Source organism: Lissotriton helveticus, chromosome 7 (assembly GCF_964261635.1).
Source record: "Lissotriton helveticus chromosome 7, aLisHel1.1, whole genome shotgun sequence".
NCBI classification, from domain to species: Eukaryota; Metazoa; Chordata; class Amphibia; order Caudata; family Salamandridae; genus Lissotriton; species Lissotriton helveticus.
The window spans coordinates 306,954,401-306,979,114 of record NC_136068.1 but is presented as its reverse complement, the minus strand read 5'-3'; the positions used below and the strand labels follow the sequence as shown (position 1 = coordinate 306,979,114).

The 24,714-nt window shown below is 44.7% G+C and overlaps 1 protein-coding gene across 2 annotated transcripts in view; it reads right to left on the bottom strand.

Moving 5' to 3' along the window:
* Positions 1 to 24,714, bottom strand: part of SRC (SRC proto-oncogene, non-receptor tyrosine kinase) — a 288,579-nt gene that overhangs the window by 30,417 nt on the left and 233,448 nt on the right. For both annotated transcript variants that reach the window (XM_078652109.1, XM_078652110.1), the window contains exons 9-12: positions 14,823 to 15,002; positions 13,638 to 13,714; positions 13,221 to 13,374; positions 3,452 to 3,583 (exon numbers count right to left, since the gene is read on the bottom strand). In XM_078652109.1, the coding sequence (XP_078508235.1) occupies positions 3,452 to 3,583; positions 13,221 to 13,374; positions 13,638 to 13,714; positions 14,823 to 15,002 (543 nt within the window). The remainder of the gene's footprint in view (positions 1 to 3,451; positions 3,584 to 13,220; positions 13,375 to 13,637; positions 13,715 to 14,822; positions 15,003 to 24,714) is intronic.

Below are 24,714 nucleotides of genomic sequence, written 5' to 3'. Positions count from 1 at the left end.
AAGTCACTCGCTTGCATGCCCCAAATGAGCAGCCCCTCTCCCTCCAGCTCCTTCTTGAAAGGACTGCCTTGGTTGGATGAGGTATTGCACCCAATTTGGTGAGCTTTGAGAGCTGGAATGTGACGTGAAACTGGCGTAGGGGTATGACGAGTCGGGCAATGCCTTCTGGCAGTCTTCAGTTGCAGTCACTCCTCCTTGAAAGAACCCCTAAATTGGACAACTCTGGACCCAACCACCAGATGGCGGAATGATCCACAGAATGTGACTACAGAAAGATTTCACGCTGGAAAACTGACACTAGCAAATACTGCATGATCAACTAACATGTTCTACACAGAACAAAAAAAACACGTAAGATGCTGAGCTTTCCCCTTCATTTTTAATAGATCTGACTACACTCTAATGTAACTGAAAACAAGGTCCGAAAAATAAGCCGCAAGACAGTCCCAATGGTTGGTGTCTTGTGGAGAGTTACCTGAAATCATTTAAGATTCTAACTACTGGCATACTCATGGGCAGCTGTGCTGTGAAATTCCTAGGGCTACTTCAACGACCATCTAAAACAGAATTATATAAATGATGGTAGTGACACTAGAAATAGAAAAATACAAAATTATTTATTGCGAAATAAATTCATTAAAACATTTTTTATAAGGCTATTAAATCACAGAAAAAAACCTATATAACATTCTAGCTACAGTCAATCATCCATTCACACATACTTCTTTCTAAGGCTTTTGATACATTGTCAGCATACTGAAATGATTAGATGTCTGACCAAAGACACACACATAATGAATAGTTAGAACATTGAATCTCATGGATTTCTATAATTGTAGGGTGGTTTCAAAGATGTCTCAATGCGCGTTTCGGCAGCACCTCTGGCACCACTGCCAAAATGTTTAACTTTTGAAGAAAAACTGTGAAATGCTCACACCCTACCATAAAATGGCAAGATAACACACAAGAGACCAATATATGTCAGATTCACACTGTCAAACTAAACATTTTAGAAGACAAGGGGTAGTGACGTCACCCTTAGCAAAGAAATATGTTCTTTCTGTCCTGCCATTCCATGGTCCTTCTCTTCCATTCCAGACACACGTGGGGTGTTGTAGCTCACCATCATCCGTTCTGATAGACCATGTGGGATGTTGCATCTATGCCCTCCAGTGGAGAAGTGTGGCTCACTGGTTAGAGGAGGCAGATCCTGAAGCAGAGGTCAGACCCGGGACCAGGGTTCAATTCCCGACGCGGCAGGGTCTTGAGCCCAAATATCCACGGACTCGATAATTCTCGTTTCGGTGCCTACTCGAATCATGGGTTCACACTCTGCAGCTCTGGGCATTAGCCTGCTTAATCTCCACTACGGCCCCCCTGCGGCGGGATGCCTGGCTTTCACCTTGGGGGAAGCCAGGACGGGTTCCCAAGGCAAGCGCCGAGATGCCTACGGGTAATCGAGCGCTATATAAGAACTAATAATAATAATAATAATTTAGTCAGACCACTTTGTTTAAATTCATCCCACATAACCTGCCCCCTGTTTAAGTAGCTAACAATGCCTCATCTGCCTCAAAACATACCCCAGAAGACTTTTTAAATTGTGGTTTCATTGTCCAATCGGTTACTGTTTACCCCCCACGTGACTGTTTGGACTGTGCGCTGTGCGTGTTTGCTTTGCATGTCTGAGCTGATTTGTCGATACTCACAGAAATTGTGCCCAGAAGCGCCCTCCCTATCTCACAATGGGTGAGCAGCTGAACTCATAAAATGTGGGAATGCCACCAGTACGTGGTCATTTTCTGAGCATTGCTGTGTTTTTATTTTGTTAATTTGTGTTTGGCTGGAGTAAGTGATGTTCCAATCACTGCCTCTACTGTTTCTATCCCCATCATCCATCACACTCCACAAAGTGCCATTTTGATTGTGCTTCTAAGTCCAAGAGCTTGACACCAGTACATTCATCCCGGGTGCCTTGATCCAAGTTATGTACCTTGCTAGCTCAGACCTTCACGCCGACACCCCTGATCACGATTGCTACATGTTGCCCACCTCCTTGCTTAGCCCTCCTCTTCAGGTCATCGAGCGCCGGTAGTCGGGTAAAGGGCAGAGCGGTTAAGGTCGTTTTTCCCATTGAGTCCATGATAGCCTGAACTCCTGCCACTGTGACCCAAAATGCCAACCTACACCCCCCACCCCAAACAGTGGTTACCTAAAACTGCCCCATGCACATGGCACTACTATTCCCAAACCCTACCAGGAATCCTTCAGTAGTTAATCCCCATAGGGTTCCCCACCTCACCCTCAGATGGACCCTAGTAGATAGTTACACACCTGGGTCCTCTGCAGAATCTGGCCATGATTATTCTGGTTTTTTTTGCAAAGTGCCTCTACCAGTGGGAAACAGTGTCACTCTCAGAAGTTGCCAACCTGCTGTGTTCCAGACCGTCAGCTTGCCACGACCCAGTGTGAATTATTTCTTGTTTGTTGCTCATTCCCACCTACCCTCTCGAGCTCATTCCTGCTGATTTATGGACCACCAATCAGTTGAGAAGTTTCCTTACAGGCCATCTAGCCAGGACCCTTCCTACATGCTATCTCAATTATCATAAACCAAACTTTATGATGCTTTCTCTGAGCCAGCACACTCTAGGTGCAAGCCTTTTTATGCCTGGACTCAAAGCAACAGGAAACCTCCCCATCATCTGGGTGATCATGATCATATCCTGTTTGCCAGTTTCCCCAAAAGAATGACTACTGCAGCAACAGTGACCAACAAACCCACAAGCAATAAGGTTATGGGGGCAGAATACAAACATACAGCGGCTCATTACAGACAATGACAAAAGGCTTCCCACGCAGACCGCCCTTGCAAGATTCCCTGCCAACAAAATACAATTCTCCAAAAAATAAGCATCCTATCTCACAGTCCTCTTTGCTTCACTACACACACAAGAGTAGAAACATATGAAATAGTAAGACCACCACTCATGCTCGACACAAGAGCAGTTCCCCTGTAGGCTCCACTAAGTAACTCATCCCATTTCAATCAAGCGCCAGCTACTGAGCATGCCACCCTCCCGACAAGGTCTTGGCATGCCTTGTCCTTTGATGCCTATAATATATCATATTAAAATTCATAATTCAGTGTAGCAAGAAGCATGCCAGCCTATTCGGTCCTGCAGGTCAGAGTGCTCTGCATCTGGCTTGAAGTTCACACCAAAACTTATGTCAAATCGAATATATTTTGCTATGCAGTGTACAAGAAAGCAACTCCCTGTTGGACATTAGCTTTAGGTTGTACCAGAAAATAAAAAGAGCCCGTTAACTTTACATGGCATAGCTGAGGGAGGCACCAAAGGATAAGGCGTGAGAGTGCACATCTGGAGACAGGAGGACCAGTTTCCCCACACCAACAGCACTTGCTTTCCTGGGAGCTAGGGCTGCTTACCTGGATAAGGTACTCTTCCTTTCGTGGTGAGCTCAGTTAGTAGAACCCCAAAGGACCAGACGTCAGATTTGATGGTAAACCTTCCATACAAAGCAGCTTCCGGAGCTGTCCACTTGATGGGAAACTTGGCACCTAAGAGGGAGAGAAATGAGAGGATGCAGAGGCCTTCAAGAACAAAACTAAGCGACAATGGTACTTCATACTGTATTAAGTCGTCGTTTCAATTATCAAAGTAAGCCACCCACACTGTACCCAGGGGTCCTCAAGAGTTAAGAAAATATGGATGGATGCATGATCTAAAAGGAATACCTCCAATGGGCTTCTTCCATAAGCATTTAAAGAAGGACGGTGAGGACCATCTACTCTTTTTTTTTTTTTTAAATACTTGTGCATTTCTGTGTTCCATTGGCTTGTTATTATCTTTACCCCCTTGTCACTCCTCTGAAGGGCTTTCAGGTTCTACTCTCCAGGTTGGTCTTGTGTACTAAAGCAGATCTGGACAGTATGACGCACGTTCCGAACTCCAGCCTTATTGTAATGTCCATCAGGTTTTCAGCCTTTACAGCTTTTGGATTGGCCATTATACAATGGATGGCTGTGGTAAAACTAAGCCCTCTACTTTGTATTCAGAGAGTAACTTGCAATGGGTAAAATGTGTTCTCCGCTTGGGTAAAAATCCCCTTTTCGCATCTGGATTTGCTGGAAAACCAATGTGGCAAATCCACCATTTTATCTCAACAGCTATGGTAACCAGTGGGCTTGGTGGCCTTCCACAAACTGGTGTCTGTAGCTGGAAGCGTCTTGTCCACGGGTGTTACCAAGGTGTCGTCGTTCTCACCATCCCATTAGCTGTTACTGCTGTGATGGGAGAGCACAGTATAATGCAATACGCAACATTGTCTATATTTTATGTTGCCCAGGGATTTACCTCATCTAAGATTAAGCGGGCTGCCAGACCTACAGGGCCTGCCCACAGAGGGTAGATGCGGCATTTCCCACTGGCCTACCTCCCAAAACATGAATTTGAAAATACAAGCTTAGGACAAATGGTTTGAAGCTATACACCGAAAAATGGCCCAGATAAAATGGGCATCTGTGTTGTTCTACTATCATTAGTCACTGCAGCAGAAAGCATTATTGGTCAATGTACAGGAGGTCTGCCAGGGTCCACGTGTATATATGGGGCAAATGGACACCACACTGTCCTTCTACGAGCCTAAGCATGCACCTAAACAAATTCCAGACTTACAACCCATCTGGAATTAATGATTCCTTTAAGGGCAGGGTAACGTATTCCCACCACCCCTTGAATATTGACAATAACAGCCTGTGGTATGGAGATATGAGATAAAGAAAGCAGTAGATTTCCCGAGAAGCAAAACGATCTCTGTCGTCACCATGTGTGCTCAAGCACCTTCCTGCAAGTGCTGTGAATGAAAACCAGAATAGAAACACGGCGGAATCCAGCTTTATGTGGAGAATTCTTCTATTTTAAAACGAGATCATTTCCAACCAACTTTCATATGCAGGCTAAGTTGGAGATGGGCGAGACGTTTGCCAAACCATTGGACACATGGTTTCTTCAAAGAGAGAGACCAAAGTCTCTGGCTTGCGATTTGACTGACACACGTTGAACAATACTGGCCTCTGATTTGGGGCACAGTGAAATTAGCTCCCCCATATACTAGAGAAGGCCCTAAAGGAGAGGAAACGCTATATGGGCTGGGTTAGCAAAGCACTACTCACTTATAAAAATCAGCAGCGGCACGTGCAGGTAAAAGCAGTGCGGCCGGGTGTGTGTGTTGGGGGGGATATTTCGACAGACGAACACACAGGAAAATTAATTATTTATTTAATTTCCCACCACCTCACCACTCTTACCGCTCTAACCTGCACCTGGTTAAAATATTGTTAGTTTAGTTTGTCGCACCTGTCCGGGAAACCGTAGCAGGTGTTAACAGAGGTGAGAAACTTCACCTAATATAACAGGATGCTTGCTTAGTTCCAAATGCAAGTGATGAATGGTCTACAATATGGTGTTTACCACAGTGGAAGTTACAATACAACCCCTTATAGTGCAGGCAAGTACGACAAGGTGTTACCTCGAAACCGGTCCGGTCCTCGGATGCTTGATTCCGTTCTGGGAAGGACATGGCTTTTGTAGTTCGGACTGGACTGTTCCCATGGGGCAACAGGGTCAGAGCTGATTTGCATATCGCCATTGTCTAACCCAGGGTGGTGTGGAGTGCAAAAAAACGATGGATTTGGGCCCAGATCTTTTGACTGGGGGAGTGTGTGACATTGATCCACATTCAGTCCATCACTTGTTGTTTTTGCAATTGCCGCCCTAAGTGCGCTGGGGATGCCCAGACGTGGGTCCCAGGCACTCCACACCACTTGGAGTCAAGCTAGCCGGGCTGAAGAGAGGTGTTACCTCGAAACCGGTCCGGTCCTCGGATGCTTGATTCCGTTCTGGGAAGGACATGGCTTTTGTAGTTCGGACTGGACTGTTCCCATGGGGCAACAGGGTCAGAGCTGATTTGCATATCGCCATTGTCTAACCCAGGGTGGTGTGGAGTGCAAAAAAACGATGGATTTGGGCCCAGATCTTTTGACTGGGGGAGTGTGTGACATTGATCCACATTCAGTCCATCACTTGTTGTTTTTGCAATTGCCGCCCTAAGTGCGCTGGGGATGCCCAGACGTGGGTCCCAGGCACTCCACACCACTTGGAGTCAAGCTAGCCGGGCTGAAGAGAGGTGTTACCTCGAAACCGGTCCGGTCCTCGAATGCTTGATTCCGTTCTGGGAAGGACATGGCTTTTGTAGTTCGGACTGGACTGTTCCCATGGGGCAACAGGGTCAGAGCTGATTTGCATATCGCCATTGTCTAACCCAGGGTGGTGTGGAGTGCAAAAAAACGATGGATTTGGGCCCAGATCTTTTGACTGGGGGAGTGTGTGACATTGATCCACATTCAGTCCATCACTTGTTGTTTTTGCAATTGCCGCCCTAAGTGCGCTGGGGATGCCCAGACGTGGGTCCCAGGCACTCCACACCACTTGGAGTCAAGCTAGCCGGGCTGAAGAGAGGTGTTACCTCGAAACCGGTCCGGTCCTCGGATGCTTGATTCCGTTCTGGGAAGGACATGGCTTTTGTAGTTCGGACTGGACTGTTCCCATGGGGCAACAGGGTCAGAGCTGATTTGCATATCGCCATTGTCTAACCCAGGGTGGTGTGGAGTGCAAAAAAACGATGGATTTGGGCCCAGATCTTTTGACTGGGGGAGTGTGTGACATTGATCCACATTCAGTCCATCACTTGTTGTTTTTGCAATTGCCGCCCTAAGTGCGCTGGGGATGCCCAGACGTGGGTCCCAGGCACTCCACACCACTTGGAGTCAAGCTAGCCGGGCTGAAGAGAGGTGTTACCTCGAAACCGGTCCGGTCCTCGGATGCTTGATTCCGTTCTGGGAAGGACATGGCTTTTGTAGTTCGGACTGGACTGTTCCCATGGGGCAACAGGGTCAGAGCTGATTTGCATATCGCCATTGTCTAACCCAGGGTGGTGTGGAGTGCAAAAAAACGATGGATTTGGGCCCAGATCTTTTGACTGGGGGAGTGTGTGACATTGATCCACATTCAGTCCATCACTTGTTGTTTTTGCAATTGCCGCCCTAAGTGCGCTGGGGATGCCCAGACGTGGGTCCCAGGCACTCCACACCACTTGGAGTCAAGCTAGCCGGGCTGAAGAGAGGTGTTACCTCGAAACCGGTCCGGTCCTCGGATGCTTGATTCCGTTCTGGGAAGGACATGGCTTTTGTAGTTCGGACTGGACTGTTCCCATGGGGCAACAGGGTCAGAGCTGATTTGCATATCGCCATTGTCTAACCCAGGGTGGTGTGGAGTGCAAAAAAACGATGGATTTGGGCCCAGATCTTTTGACTGGGGGAGTGTGTGACATTGATCCACATTCAGTCCATCACTTGTTGTTTTTGCAATTGCCGCCCTAAGTGCGCTGGGGATGCCCAGACGTGGGTCCCAGGCACTCCACACCACTTGGAGTCAAGCTAGCCGGGCTGAAGAGAGGTGTTACCTCGAAACCAGTCCGGTCCTCGGATGCTTGATTCCGTTCTGGGAAGGACATGACTTTTGTAGTTCGGACTGGACTGTTCCCATGGGGCAACAGGGTCAGAGCTGATTTGCATATCGCCATTGTCTAACCCAGGGTGGTGTGGAGTGCAAAAAAACGATGGATTTGGGCCCAGATCTTTTGACTGGGGGAGTGTGTGACATTGATCCACATTCAGTCCATCACTTGTTGTTTTTGCAATTGCCGCCCTAAGTGCGCTGGGGATGCCCAGACGTGGGTCCCAGGCACTCCACACCACTTGGAGTCAAGCTAGCCGGGCTGAAGAGAGGTGTTACCTCGAAACCGGTCCGGTCCTCGGATGCTTGATTCCGTTCTGGGAAGGACATGGCTTTTGTAGTTCGGACTGGACTGTTCCCATGGGGCAACAGGGTCAGAGCTGATTTGCATATCGCCATTGTCTAACCCAGGGTGGTGTGGAGTGCAAAAAAACGATGGATTTGGGCCCAGATCTTTTGACTGGGGGAGTGTGTGACATTGATCCACATTCAGTCCATCACTTGTTGTTTTTGCAATTGCCGCCCTAAGTGCGCTGGGGATGCCCAGACGTGGGTCCCAGGCACTCCACACCACTTGGAGTCAAGCTAGCCGGGCTGAAGAGAGGTGTTACCTCGAAACCGGTCCGGTCCTCGGATGCTTGATTCCGTTCTGGGAAGGACATGGCTTTTGTAGTTCGGACTGGACTGTTCCCATGGGGCAACAGGGTCAGAGCTGATTTGCATATCGCCATTGTCTAACCCAGGGTGGTGTGGAGTGCAAAAAAACGATGGATTTGGGCCCAGATCTTTTGACTGGGGGAGTGTGTGACATTGATCCACATTCAGTCCATCACTTGTTGTTTTTGCAATTGCCGCCCTAAGTGCGCTGGGGATGCCCAGACGTGGGTCCCAGGCACTCCACACCACTTGGAGTCAAGCTAGCCGGGCTGAAGAGAGGTGTTACCTCGAAACCGGTCCGGTCCTCGGATGCTTGATTCCGTTCTGGGAAGGACATGGCTTTTGTAGTTCGGACTGGACTGTTCCCATGGGGCAACAGGGTCAGAGCTGATTTGCATATCGCCATTGTCTAACCCAGGGTGGTGTGGAGTGCAAAAAAACGATGGATTTGGGCCCAGATCTTTTGACTGGGGGAGTGTGTGACATTGATCCACATTCAGTCCATCACTTGTTGTTTTTGCAATTGCCGCCCTAAGTGCGCTGGGGATGCCCAGACGTGGGTCCCAGGCACTCCACACCACTTGGAGTCAAGCTAGCCGGGCTGAAGAGAGGTGTTACCTCGAAACCGGTCCGGTCCTCGGATGCTTGATTCCGTTCTGGGAAGGACATGGCTTTTGTAGTTCGGACTGGACTGTTCCCATGGGGCAACAGGGTCAGAGCTGATTTGCATATCGCCATTGTCTAACCCAGGGTGGTGTGGAGTGCAAAAAAACGATGGATTTGGGCCCAGATCTTTTGACTGGGGGAGTGTGTGACATTGATCCACATTCAGTCCATCACTTGTTGTTTTTGCAATTGCCGCCCTAAGTGCGCTGGGGATGCCCAGACGTGGGTCCCAGGCACTCCACACCACTTGGAGTCAAGCTAGCCGGGCTGAAGAGAGGTGTTACCTCGAAACCGGTCCGGTCCTCGGATGCTTGATTCCGTTCTGGGAAGGACATGGCTTTTGTAGTTCGGACTGGACTGTTCCCATGGGGCAACAGGGTCAGAGCTGATTTGCATATCGCCATTGTCTAACCCAGGGTGGTGTGGAGTGCAAAAAAACGATGGATTTGGGCCCAGATCTTTTGACTGGGGGAGTGTGTGACATTGATCCACATTCAGTCCATCACTTGTTGTTTTTGCAATTGCCGCCCTAAGTGCGCTGGGGATGCCCAGACGTGGGTCCCAGGCACTCCACACCACTTGGAGTCAAGCTAGCCGGGCTGAAGAGAGGTGTTACCTCGAAACCGGTCCGGTCCTCGGATGCTTGATTCCGTTCTGGGAAGGACATGGCTTTTGTAGTTCGGACTGGACTGTTCCCATGGGGCAACAGGGTCAGAGCTGATTTGCATATCGCCATTGTCTAACCCAGGGTGGTGTGGAGTGCAAAAAAACGATGGATTTGGGCCCAGATCTTTTGACTGGGGGAGTGTGTGACATTGATCCACATTCAGTCCATCACTTGTTGTTTTTGCAATTGCCGCCCTAAGTGCGCTGGGGATGCCCAGACGTGGGTCCCAGGCACTCCACACCACTTGGAGTCAAGCTAGCCGGGCTGAAGAGAGGTGTTACCTCGAAACCGGTCCGGTCCTCGGATGCTTGATTCCGTTCTGGGAAGGACATGGCTTTTGTAGTTCGGACTGGACTGTTCCCATGGGGCAACAGGGTCAGAGCTGATTTGCATATCGCCATTGTCTAACCCAGGGTGGTGTGGAGTGCAAAAAAACGATGGATTTGGGCCCAGATCTTTTGACTGGGGGAGTGTGTGACATTGATCCACATTCAGTCCATCACTTGTTGTTTTTGCAATTGCCGCCCTAAGTGCGCTGGGGATGCCCAGACGTGGGTCCCAGGCACTCCACACCACTTGGAGTCAAGCTAGCCGGGCTGAAGAGAGGTGTTACCTCGAAACCGGTCCGGTCCTCGGATGCTTGATTCCGTTCTGGGAAGGACATGGCTTTTGTAGTTCGGACTGGACTGTTCCCATGGGGCAACAGGGTCAGAGCTGATTTGCATATCGCCATTGTCTAACCCAGGGTGGTGTGGAGTGCAAAAAAACGATGGATTTGGGCCCAGATCTTTTGACTGGGTGAGTGTGTGACATTGATCCACATTCAGTCCATCACTTGTTGTTTTTGGCAAGTACGACAAGGGCCCTTAATTAGAGTTTTACAATGCAGGTAAAAAAAAAATAATACTTAGAGGTATATATCCATCTATATCTATTTTTTTGTACGACTTAAAAAACGAGGGTTTGAAGGTTAAGGGATGGGTTATTAATAGTCGTGAGTAAAGATTTTTAGGGTTCAAGAATGGGTAGATGTACGTTTTTTCAGTGACAGAGGAAGGTAGAGATAAAGGGGATAAGGTTTTTTTGGGGGGTTTAGGGAAGGGTAGATGTAAAGGGAAGTAAGGGAATTTTAAGGTTATGGGGTGGGCAGAGACAAAGGGAGATACGGGTTTTTAGGGTACATGGATCGGTAGCCGTAAAGTTTTTTAAGAGTATGGATTTTTTTTTTAAGCAAGAGAGAGGTTGTTATGATGGATCCCCAGCAATTACATTACAAAAGGGGTGTTTGGGGTAATCAGGTATAGATAAGGGAGTTTTTAGGGTTCAGGTTTGGGTAGAGGTAAAGTGATGTTGGGGCTTTTCTTTTAGGATATTTATGTTTATATTTATCTATACATACATATATATATTCATTTAAATGTGTATATATATATATATCTCATGTGTGCGATTACACATGTATACATGTTTTGAATATATATCTACATAAACATTTTATGTATATTTATTTCTACATAAAAAATATTAGTTGTGATATAAAAATCGTTCGTGCACTATGAGTTGTTAAATACCACGTTGTAAAACAGCACGTTCGAAACAACAACACATTGCAAAAATCAGTGATAAATGCTTGCACTGTTAACATCATGCATTGTACCCACTGATATTTGCATTGGGATAACCTCCTCTAAGAACAGCTACTAAGATTCGCTCTCAAAGCCCGAGGAGAAATAAAATGCGAGTAATTCCTAAGACTTTGATTAAGAATCAAAATCCAATTCGGAGTACCTGCATCTCCTAAGAATAACGCAGGTTTCTTACATTCATACAGTACAGGTGGTCAACCAAAATTAAATGTAAGTCACAAAGGTCTGGCCCATTTTTATCCCTTAATTACTGAGTTCCCTCCTCAAGGGGACAGTGGCTTATTTTCATTAGTGCTGGTCCCATTAAAAAAAAAAAACAGCTGCTACCTACAAAAACCTGTGCTGCGAAAATCTTGCCTCAAGCGAAGAAACATAAAAATACTGAGAAAAAAGACGGGAGGGCTACAATACAAACTTCTAAGCAGGAAATACAGCAGAAAATGCTAAAGAGTATTTTAGTAGTAGGGTATTCCTAAAGCTACAGTTTACAATTCGACCTAGATCTATTTTAGACCTGCAGAAACAAACCACTTTAATGTTTAACAGTCAATTTAGTTTATGTATTAACTTTTCGAGTTTTTAATGTTTTAAGTGGGGAATAATTAACGTGCACAATTCAACAGTCTTACGGGGTTTCATACAAACTTGGGTGGTTCATTATGAATGTAAGAACTGTTTTTTAGATGTTCTAAAATAGTTAGAAATAACAAATCCATCTGGATAACGTTGTCCACATCGAACGGAATGTTTGCACTTTTGAACATACAATTCTAACATGTACAAAATTGAATAAAACAGTAAAATCTTTAAACTGTCAATGATGCTTTCAGTATTTCTCAACATTTTGAAAATAAACCCACTGACCTTTTAGAAATTCTTAACAAGCAATATCCTATTTAGTTAAATATTTCAAATGTTTTCTACTTATTTCACAGACCCTGAAAGGTGATGAGACTGATATTAACTACCTACCTGTCTGACTAACAAGTTAAACTTGACCACAATCCAAAATAATTCTTAATTCATGTGCAAAATAGAGAGTTGTGATTTACTTTCATAACGAGGTTGAACATTTTGACAACGCTGAATTTGGGGTTCAAAATGTTCAGAATTGAGCTAAGGAAAGCAACTTTTAGAACTTGAATGGACTGTAAAAAAAGATTTGGCCAGGACAAGTCATATTGGGCACACAACCATTATGAATAACTTTAGAATATCTAAAATTATCAAATGCATTGTCTCACCAGCCTAGGACAAATAAGAAGCTATAACAATAGTAATCTTGGCGAACATGGAAGTATTCTATGATTGAAGTAAATCAACAGAACGAACTGACAGAATGGGGCTGATATTTTGTGTTAATACACTCGAAATCTGTTTAGAGCAGGTAGTAGCTATGCTTAAAATAGCTGCTAACATGCCGAATTTTATCAACTTTAAGATCACTGTGTTTTCCATTCTAATTGATATTTGTTAAATAATTTGAATTAAACCTTATTTTCTGATGTTTTCCAGCTTTCTATTTATTACAGTAGTAGCTTATAATCACATTCTTCCCATGGTCAATGAGATCTCTCTGTGGAGTTGGATGTGCAGATATCTAGAAACACATCGAGTAATTAATTTTGACTGGACAATTCCAGATAAAAACTGCTGAGGTTGATGTGGAAGTTTGGTTAGAATGTGATAATCAGCTGAAGAAATTTAGACTATGGACAGTAAAATGTAATTAAATGTATGCCATTTAAGGGGAGTAGTACCTTTCACTATTTGAGGTAGCTTAATGGACACACTGTTAAAATGTAGCTGCTTAGAGAGCAATGTCTTTGTCACTTACTCAGTGAATGGTTTAAGAAGCTCCACTTGATGGCCCCCATGAACACATTTCTTCTCTGAATGTATGCCTTTCTGTTCAACCTTTTGGGATAATGTATTCATATATTTTCTTTGCCCAGATCTTGAAGCCCAAGAGTTGCCCACAAATACCTTGTCTGGCAGTATATTCGTTATCCTCTATCAGACGAGCCAAGCCGAAGTCAGCCACTTTGCACACGAGGTTCTCGCCTACCAAGATGTTGGCTGCACGGAGGTCTCGGTGCACATAATTCATTCGCTCTACATACGCCATGCCAGATGCAATCTAGAAAACAAACAAAATCCAGAATGTGCATTGGGTAACACAATGAGTTGGTCTAGATTACCTGATAGCCACACACTTCCATTCACATTTTGGTACTTTATTAGCATCTTACATGATAATGGTGACAAATACCGTATAAATCTACAACATTTCACAAAGTTTCTCTGCTCATTTGGTCATTAAGTCACCAACGGATAACCAATAATTTTCAGTAATATTAGTTTTCAATACGAAAAACATTACCAACTGCTAGCACAACTCACCTGAGCAGACATATCCACAAGCTGAGGCAGCCGCAAGTACTTGCCCATATCACCTTTAAGGAAATCGAGTAGACTGCCTGTGGAAGAAAACACAAGTACAGTGATGAAGACCGCTCCAGGGTCACCCTCTGACCAGTTAACAAAAATAGTCTCAAAATACCATTATAGCATTAGAACTTCAACAGCAAACCCCTCTATAAAGTCATCCACTGTCCATTATCAAGTCACCTGGCAAAACCACTCATTCCTAGCCAGCGACCTTGAGGAGCTCTTATTCATTACCACCTCACCCCATAATATGCCACCCATATCAAAGAACCCTTTCTAAGAAATCTTAGAATTCTAAGAACTCTCTGAAAACGTGAACACTTTCTAAGCACTCTAATAAGAACTCTTTCAACTCCTAAGAACTCTTTTTATGAACTCATTCTGAAAACCCTTCCCAAGAACTCTTTATAAGAACTGCAACAACTCGTTCTAAGACACCCTTTCCAAGTTCTCTTAGAACCTTTGCTAAAAACTATTTCTAAGCACTCTACTATCTAAGAGCTACTTCTAGGTACTCTTTCTAAGAACAAAATTCTAAGAAATCTCTATTATAACTATTTCTAAGAATCATCTCTAAGAATGCCTTTAACTCTTTTAGGCACTCTGTGGAGTTTCTCTTAGCTCTTTCTAAATACCTCTCAAAGTACCCTCTCAAAGTACCCTCTCAAAGTAACCTGTCTAAGTAACCTGTCTAAGTAACCTGTCTAAGTAACCTGTCTAAGTAACCTGTCTAAGTAACCTGTCTAAGTAACCTGTCTAAGTAACCTGTCTAAGTAACCTGTCTAAGTAACCTGTCTAAGTAACCTGTCTAAGTAACCTGTCTAAGTAACCTGTCTAAGAACCCTGTCTAAGAACCCTGTCTAAGAACCCTGTCTAAGAACCCTGTCTAAGAACCCTATCTAAGAACCCTATCTAAGAACCCTGATAACCTTTTCTAAGAACACTAGGAAACATTTTAAGAACTCTAACAACTCTAAAAACTCTTTATGATAACTATTTCTAATAACCCTTTCTAGGAATGCTTTGAACGCTTTCTAGGCACTCTTTCTGAGAGCTCTTTTTAAGAGCACTTGCAAAGAGCCCTTGCTAAGAACTCTTAGAACTCTAAGGAAACAGTAGGTTTCTCTGGTTTCACACCTTTGCTCATGTATTCGGTGACAATGTAGATTGGCTCTTCTGAAACCACAGCATACAGTTGCACCAGCTTCTCGTGGCGTAGCTTTTTCATAACTTGGGCCTCCTGAAGAAAGGCTTCTGGTGACATAGTCCCAGGCTTGAGGGTTTTTATGGCTACTCTGGTGGTGCCGTTCCAGGTTCCTATGAAGGAAACGAAAGATACTCTGGTGAGATCATGCGCCATGAACATTTGCCAGTCAAGTGGCTGCAGCGCCACTGCTACAAAAAAAAAACATGGTGGGGTTTTGGCACTAGAAAACATCTGGTTAAAACAGAGTACTTGGGTTGTTGTGTGTGTATTTACAGGAGGGGAAGGGCCCTTTGGTGCTTATGAAGAAGGGGTGAGCAGACCTCACACATTCTTAGGCAATGTGGAAATGGGAAATCCGATCTTTCCATCCTTAACAACTCCCTCTTTAGCACTAAATCAAAAGAATAAGTAATTAACATGGGTTTTGTCACAGCAGGGTTTATTGGTGCATGCTCCTCCTCCTCAACAAACGTCAGATGGATATGCACAAAACTTAGCATACCGAAATGTAACCAAATGCACGAAGCGAGAGCCAAATTTCTTACACATTTGTCAAATGGCACTTAAGTTGTAAGGAGACAATGTTTCTTCACTGGAAATGGAGACTGGAACATACCTACACATTTCCTGTCTCATACTGTATAATTTATTGATCACTGATTAGGTCCTGTAGTACACGCTACATTCTTAATTGCTTGTTCGGCAGATTGCTCTCTGGTGAGAAATGAAATCTAGCACAAGACCAACAGAAAAGTCATGTCCCGGGCAGATTGCGTGAGTGACTTTTAATACTGGTAGCATTCCACAAGCATACTGATCATTCTAGTTCCAATTAAATGTTTTACACATTACGCACAAACCTGTATTGGACCACAAGAATACTTGAGTGTAAAAATGTCAAAATTACTCCAATACCTGTTCTCTGCTTCCCCGGTCCAGGTTCTAACAAACTAAAGCTTCTTCCCCAAAAACATTTTATGTATGTGGCCATCAGCTAGGGATTGAATTGTCAATCCACCTACAGTTTTGTAGCAGCTAGTTACAGACTGGAAAAGTGCTCAAGACTCATATCTGAGAACCTCTCCGCAGCATTGCCCAACAGTCAGGTGGGCCCTAAATGTGCCTAGAGGTGGCAGAGTCTCAAACGTGCAATAACAAGGAGCAAATACATTACACAAGGGCGCATGTAGGTTAATTTACCAGAAAGCTCATCTGGAGTCCCCTAAAAATACCAATCATATTAAAGCCTCATGAATGCCAATCTTCAGGCACAAGGTAAAGAATTTCCAGCCCGAGCACATAGATTATGGCAATAGTATGGAGTGTAATTAAAAGGGGAACACCAGCTGAAGAATAAGAATGAAAGCATGAGCTACAAATCAGGAAAGAAATACAGTAGTGAACAGTTTACAGACCTCTTTGTGGACACAAGAATGGCCACATCCGTCATATCAATCAATTATAGTGAAGGACACAGGACTGGACAAGTCCATCTTACCTGTCTATAACAATGAAAGACATTGCTGCATGTTTATGTTATAGTGACAAATGGCAATGCATTTCTCTACTCTAATTCCAAAATACCTTCAAAGAAGCACTGCCCAAAATCACTCAGCAGTACACTTCTCCTCATCAAAATATTTTGTGAGTTCATCTGAACTAGCCCCTTTGTATTAAGTCCATGCTTCTGGTCTATGCTTGTGTGAAGGTTGTGGAGTCAGTTTTTCTTCTTCTTGTCTACTTGTCAGAAACTGCAAGCAGTAGGCAGCCACTCTGAAGGGGAAGCCCACTCCAATTTAAAGCTACAAAAATTAAACTATGCCCTTCCAACAACAGTGTTTTCAACAGATGACATAATTTAGAACAATTTTAACAGATTCCTGCAGGCAAGTGAAATCAGAAACAACTATTACAGGCAGCTGTGCCTACATATAAAACTGATTTCACAAAATCAGACAAACATGACTTGTTTGTGAGGTGAGAGCTTGTGTTGAGCATATGCATTAATATTTGAGTTACTCGATTATAAAATATTCTAAATCTTGGCTTTTTTTTGTTCAATAACGACAGTAATATTTGAATGTGTTATTTGACCCACTGCTACAAATTCTCGGGCATGCCTGTTGACGTTGTAATTTCAATTTTGTTTACATAGCGCTAACTACCCATGACAAGGCGTTGAAGAGCTTTTTGGCAAGTAGCATGCTACTCCAGTACCCAAGGGATTAGTAGTGAATTACTACAGGGAAAAATAAATAGAAGCTGTTAATATGAGCAGTGAACATGTGATTCTGTCAGTCTGACTGAACACGCTAAAGGAGGGATAGGAGAGGGAAGAGCCTACAAAATGAGGTTTGGGATGAGTCAAAGGAGGGATACAGGAGAGAAGAGTCTAGGAAGTGTTATTTTGGAGATCATAGTAGTAAAATGAGCTTTGAGATGAGTCAAGGAAGGATAGAGGAGGGAAGTGTCTAGTAAGGGTTATATGGGAGATCATAGTAGTAGAATGAGGTTTGGGATGAGTCAAAGGAGGGATACAGGCGAGAAGAGTCTAGGAAGTGTTATTTTGGAGATCATAGTAGTAAAATGAGCTTTGAGATGAGTCAAGGAAGGATAGAGGAGGGAAGTGTCTAGTAAGGGTTATATGGGAGATCATAGTAGTAGAATGAGGTTTGGTATGATCAGAGTAGAGGTAGAGGCTAATATCAAGAGAGTTCTAGGATACGACAGTAGTGCACTGGAGGGAGTTGAAGACTTTCTTTTATTTCTTTGTACAGTAGGAGTCAAGTAATAAATATATAGCATAACTACATAGGATGGTTAAACATGTATAAAGAAAATAATAAAAAAGTTATAAAATTGTATTGAGTAAAGTTCCATATGAGCAAGTATGGATAGACCGTTAGAAATTCAGACTTTCAGGTGTTGCTGTACGTAAAGCTAATTAGTGTATTTTTTTATTTTTATGGTTTTCCTCAATATTTCAATAGTGAAGCACTTGTAGATACAATTGTTATGATCATATTTACGTATTGTGATCCATACAGAAAATGAACAGAGACCCATAAGCATCTAGTAAAATAACTTAAAGGCTAACTATGCAGTGACCTATATACATGTTGAGCCTAAAATAATGTGTGTATATAAATATCTATACATGTATTTATGAATTTATTTGGGATTTTCCAGTTTAAGAACTATATTTTGAATCTCTGACCCGACTCCACGCTCTGAAACCATTTTTAGGTCTCGCCCTGGAATAAGCATCCAAAGGATGCATTCCAGGGACGGAGACGTATAGTCACCTGTCTCGAGGGAAGGACGGACGAGAAGGTGCACGCGCTTCTCCCCGGCTGGATTCAGCTGCTTGCACGCGCACGTCGGCTCCGTCCACATTCACAGCAATTCCCGCGCCGTGCACATCCCCACACATACACACATGCATGCGCATACACACACACAGACACTCGCTCGCACACACTCTCTCCCCCCCAGTCATCACACACGCATACACACACGCACGCATACACACAGACTCCAAGACACATACACACACGCGCGCTCACACACATACAGAGCCCCCCGCCGCCCCACGCACACACACATGCCCCCCGCCCTCGCAGCTCAGTAAAGGCTCAGTAAAGGCCCCCACTCACCGGTACTTGTCTTCAAGCGAGGGCTCGTTGCAGGCGGCGGCGGTCTCTTCCTTCTGTGCGTGCGAGGCTCTCTCACCTCACGGGAGCCCGCCCGGGCTTCCGGTGTGTCTTCACGTCCCGCCCCCGGCCTGCCTGACTTCCGCCCAGGATTGAAAACCTTGTGTTACTCCTGCGCGCATCACTTACCCCTGCTTGGCCACAGCTCCCAGGCTATCAGCCACCTCGGGGACACAATTCAAATCTCTACCACTGGATACACGACTCCCGCCGGTACCGGGCGCCCCACCAGCTGCTGTCACCGCCGCCATTTTCCCGCTTCAGAAACCTCACACGTGCCAATGTAAGGTAACCGGCTCGAAGCCAACCAAAACGAAGTCCCGGAGATCGCCTACCAATCAGGACTGGGCTCTTCGTTTACTATGCTTGTGTGGGATGAATGATTCACCCAATCAGAGTGCACATATCGATCACTAGCACCATTCTCTAGCCCAGTAATCTCACCGGAAGCAAAAAACAGAGCACCCGCCCACGCAACTCTAACCAATGGAAGAGTTGGATTCGTTTCCAGGCCTTTTTTTTTCTTCGCCAATCGGAGAGCGTGAGGTCCAATGTAGGCTCCTATCATCGAGTGTAATTGAAAATAGTCCCACAGGATCGGCTTCCCTGTTGTATTTGGCCAATAAGAAAGGAGTGGATGGGTGGGGCTAACACGCTCAACTTGCACCACCATCTTGTTTCTGTTTCCGGGAAGAAAAGCGGAAGAAGAGGTATTCCCGAGGTGAGAGACATTTTTTGGGGTCACAAATAATAGAACAGTAGTAAGAAAAGCGAATGATGGTGGTGGACAGTACTAATGACTGCATGGAAAGGTTGGAAAGAAGACGTCAGAGGGAAAAGGGGTCTTTGGTGGGGTGATGCTCTTGGGAAGACTAGTTGCAGGCGTAAGACTCCAGGTTAACTGCTGGAAACCTCAAAACAAAGGGCGGTTCTTGCATGTCAACTGGGAAACCGAAAGAAGCACTTGAGTTATTCGCTTATTTCATGACAACTATGTTCTACCCTCTAAAGATGACTGTATAATACTACACATTAGAACGTTTGAGTTAAGGTTAGTGTCACTAATAACACAGGAACCCTCAACAGCGATACATTCATAATAAACCGGGCGTGATAGTGATTAGTTATGCCATAGTACAGTTTCCAGGTGCTAACATTGTCGGCACATATATTGCTGTGATGTTAGTATTGTCCAAACTGTGTTTTGTTCGAAAAGTTGTCTATATTGTAAAAGTCTCATGGATTGGTCTCGAATCGACCTCGTTTGTTGGAATGTTATGGTATGTTTGAGCTGAACACGGTTCTAAGTTCAGTGAAGATATCTGTGCCTGCTGTTTTCCGTGGGTTGCAATAAAAAAACAGCTGGCTTGTCTTCCCTCTATGCGTGTAATGAGAATGTTCCTAGCTGTAGTGAACAAAACTTTTAATTTTATTAAGGACAGGGAGGTGAGGATTATGCAGAGCGTAGCGAAGGGACCTCTAGTATACTTTGTAAATGGGACAGGGGAGGTGCACACGCTTTCCGTCTCGGATTTGACCTCGTGAGCGCGACTCTGCCATGCGCTTTGGAAAACGAAACCTAAGAGCCGCGCGACGTGAGCTGTCTACGGTAGAAGCTCACGCGCGCGGCTCTTAGGTTTCGTTTTGACTTTTTATCTGACCACTTAAAGCCCTGCTGTCTGTGCTTCTGTTCAGCGCCTTGACCCTACGCGACATGTATATGGCCAAAGAAAATGTGGTCACGCCAGAAAGAGAGGAACCGCGTGAGCTACGGAGGCAGCCTGCCGTGCCTCTCTACACGGGGCCCGTGCTGCGTTTTCAATACTGGTGAGAGCTGATGGCGGCTGGGCATGGGTGGGTAGCCGACAAGAATGCATGCATACAGGCTGCCATAATCTTAAATTATCCGTGCTACGCGAAATCAATAGAGCAGAGAGCGACTTTTCATGACATTCAGCACCCGACACACTCAGTCCTCATTTAAGACGGTTGTACGCGAAACCAGAGAGTTTTGAGAGACTTTTAACTACATTCTGCGCCTGTCACACTTAATCCTCATTGCCGTTTTTGCAGGCACATGTTCACACATGGCAAATGCTAGCTACCGCTCCCTATTTTGGAACAATACTTTGTCTTGGCTGGTGGTCGTTTTTATTTTTTTATAGATTTTTTTTTTTATAGATTTAATCATATACTTACAGTAAACATCAGCGAACAAATAAAAGCCCAAAGACTGCTCTACAGAGTCTATTTCGTGAGCTAAGAGCATTGACCACAAACCAGTAGACGACTTACTCAGTGTCTCTTCTACATAGAGACAACTAATTGCCATTGTTATTTGTAATATCAATACATCTAAACATATTGCATTACAAATGCTATAGGTATCACATTTGCGAAAGTTATAACTATTGGCATTGTAAATGACAAAGCTATTAATTTAGCTATTTAAAAAAAAACATAAATAAAAACATTTCCATTTACAATACCAATAGCTCAAACTTTCCTAATGCGAGACCTATTGCATTGCAAATGCTTGTTCAAGAGTTGACCCTAGTAGAAACGAACACATTAAAAACGCTGCAAAGTACTGAAGTGGCCAGCAGATGGTGCCCTTCTCACTCTTTCTGCAGCTCACGAGTCAAATCAGACCATAAACATTTTCGCAGAAGCCAAGAAGTCTCGCTGTACGGCGATAAACTGCTCTGTACCGCACTCGGTTCCAAAAGACTGTAATACAGATGCAACCTCCTCTTAAACCGCCGAAAGATTTTAACGTGCACCCCAAATACGATGCTGGCTGGTTCACTTATCAGGTAGAGCGTAAATACTCGTCTGGAATCAAACCGAAGCACGCTGATCTTACTTCAGACAGATCAGAGGTCCGGAGGACTTCTTAGGTTTTAAAAAAGAAAAAGAGCGCCAAATCATGCACTTCCGTGCGCACTATACCAATGATTTGGTTAAAAAGTTATAAGGTCTCAATTGTGAATGTTGAAATATTCCAGTACATTGATAGTGCGTTTTTAAAGTCTGAACATCTCTGGGAAACTTGGAGGCTCACTCACTCCATTTCTTAAAATATAAACAGCATCGTTCTTCACTTCTACATTTCACTTTGTTTCCATCACGTCTCTCAGTTATTTGTGACTTAGAAAGTGCTTGTAGGGTGAGCAGTAGAAATAACAAAATGGACACAAGTCAAATCCCAGGCAGCAGGACATCACAGGCTCAGAGAGTAGTGCTATGGCGCAATCTACAGAAACGAAACGGGTTCAGAGAGCAGAAAGGCTGCCCTAGGCTTACAGGTAGGGAGACCAGACATCCAGGATTTGGTCAGACAGTCTTGGTTTTTCAAGGACCGTCCCGGCACTTTTTGCTGAAACATGAGTATGTCCTGGTTTTTGAGAGAGGGTCGGGTGAGTGCGCACAATAACCATAGGTCCGACCAGGGTTGGATTGGGATTAAAAATCGGCCAGGGCATGCTAAAGAAAATGGTGCACATTTGCATGTTGCCTTTACGCAAAACACTGCTTCGGCGAAATTTTATAACAAGCACTGGCGTTGCCAATAGGTTTCGCATTTGGAAAGTTGGAGCTATTGGTTTTGTAAATGACATTTAATATTTATATATTGTTATTGACAATGCCAATAACAATATATAAATATAAAATGTCATTTACAAAACCAATAGTACTGTCCCGCAGTCCCGCATCTGCGAGAGGGTGGGGTTACACCCGAGGTGCCTGGGGGCTTCACTGGGCGGGCATGCGTAGAATCCAATATGTTAACGGAGTACGACTGTGCCAGGGGAAGCGTGTGCAACCCCTAGCTCTAGTGAGAAACAGATGCAAACATAGATAGAAATGAGGAAGTCGCAGTACTATTTCTGTGTGGGTGGGAGTGCAAATGCAGTTTAAGAGAGATTACGAACTGCAAACTGATACGTATTGTAGCGATAGGAGTTTACATTGTCAAGCTGCGGGCGGGGAGAGCTCCTGGCAAATGGCCTCGCAATGCTGGCAAATGGCCGGAGGGAAGCCGGATGGGGGCGGGAGAGCCTGGTGGGGGGGCGGGAATGTGAGCGAGGGGAGGAGAAGTGTGGCAGGCGGATTAGGGAGATGCGCGTGCTTGTGTGGTCACGTGACCCGCTTTTGTGGTCACGTGACTCACATGCACTGTGAAAAAACCGCAGTCGTTTGACGAGTCGATGGAGCACTTGAATTCTCGCCTATTACATTCGCAAGCGAATGATAATATGCGAAACCTAAAAAGGTGAGGGGTTCTTTTTTTAAAAAAATGCACGGATTTGTTTACACTTGTGAAACACACCTGAAAACAAGTGAGGCTACTTTTGCTCAGGCCCCCGCTCAATATGCATATATTAATGGGCCGGCCCAGCGAGAGAAAGGGAGTGACACCTCTGCCGTTGATAAAAGGGAGGTAATGGACGCCAATCTAGCTCCAGAAAGGCCACTCAGGCACCCACTGGGCCGCTGGTGGCATTGACCAATGCAGAAACCGACCAAATCGGCCCCCAGGATGCTCAAAAAAGCTGGAATTCGGATACCGGACCCTCCGGCATTGCCCGAGTGCCCACGTTACCAATCCGACACTGGCTCCGACCCTCTTTAACACCAGGATCAGACGTTGAGCTGTTTAAAGAGCTCTCTTAACACCACTAAAGGACAATGTTATGGCAGGTGTAAGCCCATTTTTGCCAGAGAAGCCCACAATTTGCCAGCAGTCTAGTTACTTATAGAGTTCAGTCTTACTCCATGCCAACGATGCGGTGCTTATGGCCTGTATGGCCTGGGGTCTGTAGCCTTAAGTCCAGCCTGTCCACTTGTCGGATAATTTTACTAAGTCATATGTATTAGTGGCCGGGCGGCGGAGGCCTCGCATGAAAAGCTTTAACGTGGGCCATCATATTTGGGCTAATGTTTCGGCTTTCGCCTACCTAGGAGTGTTATTTGTGACTGCCTACAGTGGAGAGCCCTTTTAGATGGGAAGCGCATAGAGTTGAATAAATCCGCTGTGCCATCACCAGCTTTGCCAGTAAACTGGGCTCATGGGTTCCGGAAGTTATCTTAAAATTGTATAAATTCAAGACTATCATGAAAGTTGTATACAGGAGTGAGATGTGGGGGTATATGCCCTCTCATAGTGTACTGGTGGTGGAAAATACGTTTTTACGGCAGATCCTGCGCGTCCCTTCAAGGTACACCGGCTTGGTCTGTCCATGAAGAGCTAGGGGTGGATTATCCTGCAGATCAAGTGGTAATTAAACCATTACTTTGCTGGATAAAAATCTGGTCACGTGAAGATAAGGGTTTTAATCGCTTGATTTTAGCGGATTGTTTGGCCAGGGATCAGGGCTTTAGAATTCCCTGGATACGTCACATTAAAGAAACTGCACAGGCCATGGGAAGCCAGACTTTTTTTTTTTTTTGCACATAACACTTTATGCCCTGGGGATCTGAACAGCACAAAAGAGTTTTACTATAAATTTGCTACTGCCCAGCGCAAAAATACTGAGCTTAGTAAACCCTTAGTGAGGGCTTATGTAATATTAAAGTCTAAGCCAGGTATGGAACCATACCTTAGTGCATTTTTTTAGCGCTCATGATAGATTTTTAATTTTGCGCTTTAGATTTAACCAACTCCACCATCTTATAGTCCCACCAGCTGGATTTTTGCTTCATCCTAAAGAAGCCCCTGTGGCTGCAATCTTAGATCTCCTCAGGACACGCTTTATTTCATTTTACTGTGTAAATTATTCTCAGTGCCAAGAAAACGATTCCTCTGGCCCTTACTTAAGACCCTGAAGTTTAGACAGCCAAAAGTGGCACTTTTGCATTTACAGCTGCTACCAAACCCCCATACCCTCTTTGTTGTGATCAGTTTTTTGCGCGCAGTCTACAGATATAGGTTATCAAGAATAGATTGAACCCTATTGCTTTGTATTTATGAGGTTATTATTGGCGGGATGGGGTACATAACCTTAGATTTGTGGGGGTTTTAGTACCTTGCTTTGTTTTAACCTGCTGTGTACTTTTATCTCCTTGTATGTTTAGGATTGCTGTATTGTATCCTTTTATGGATGTA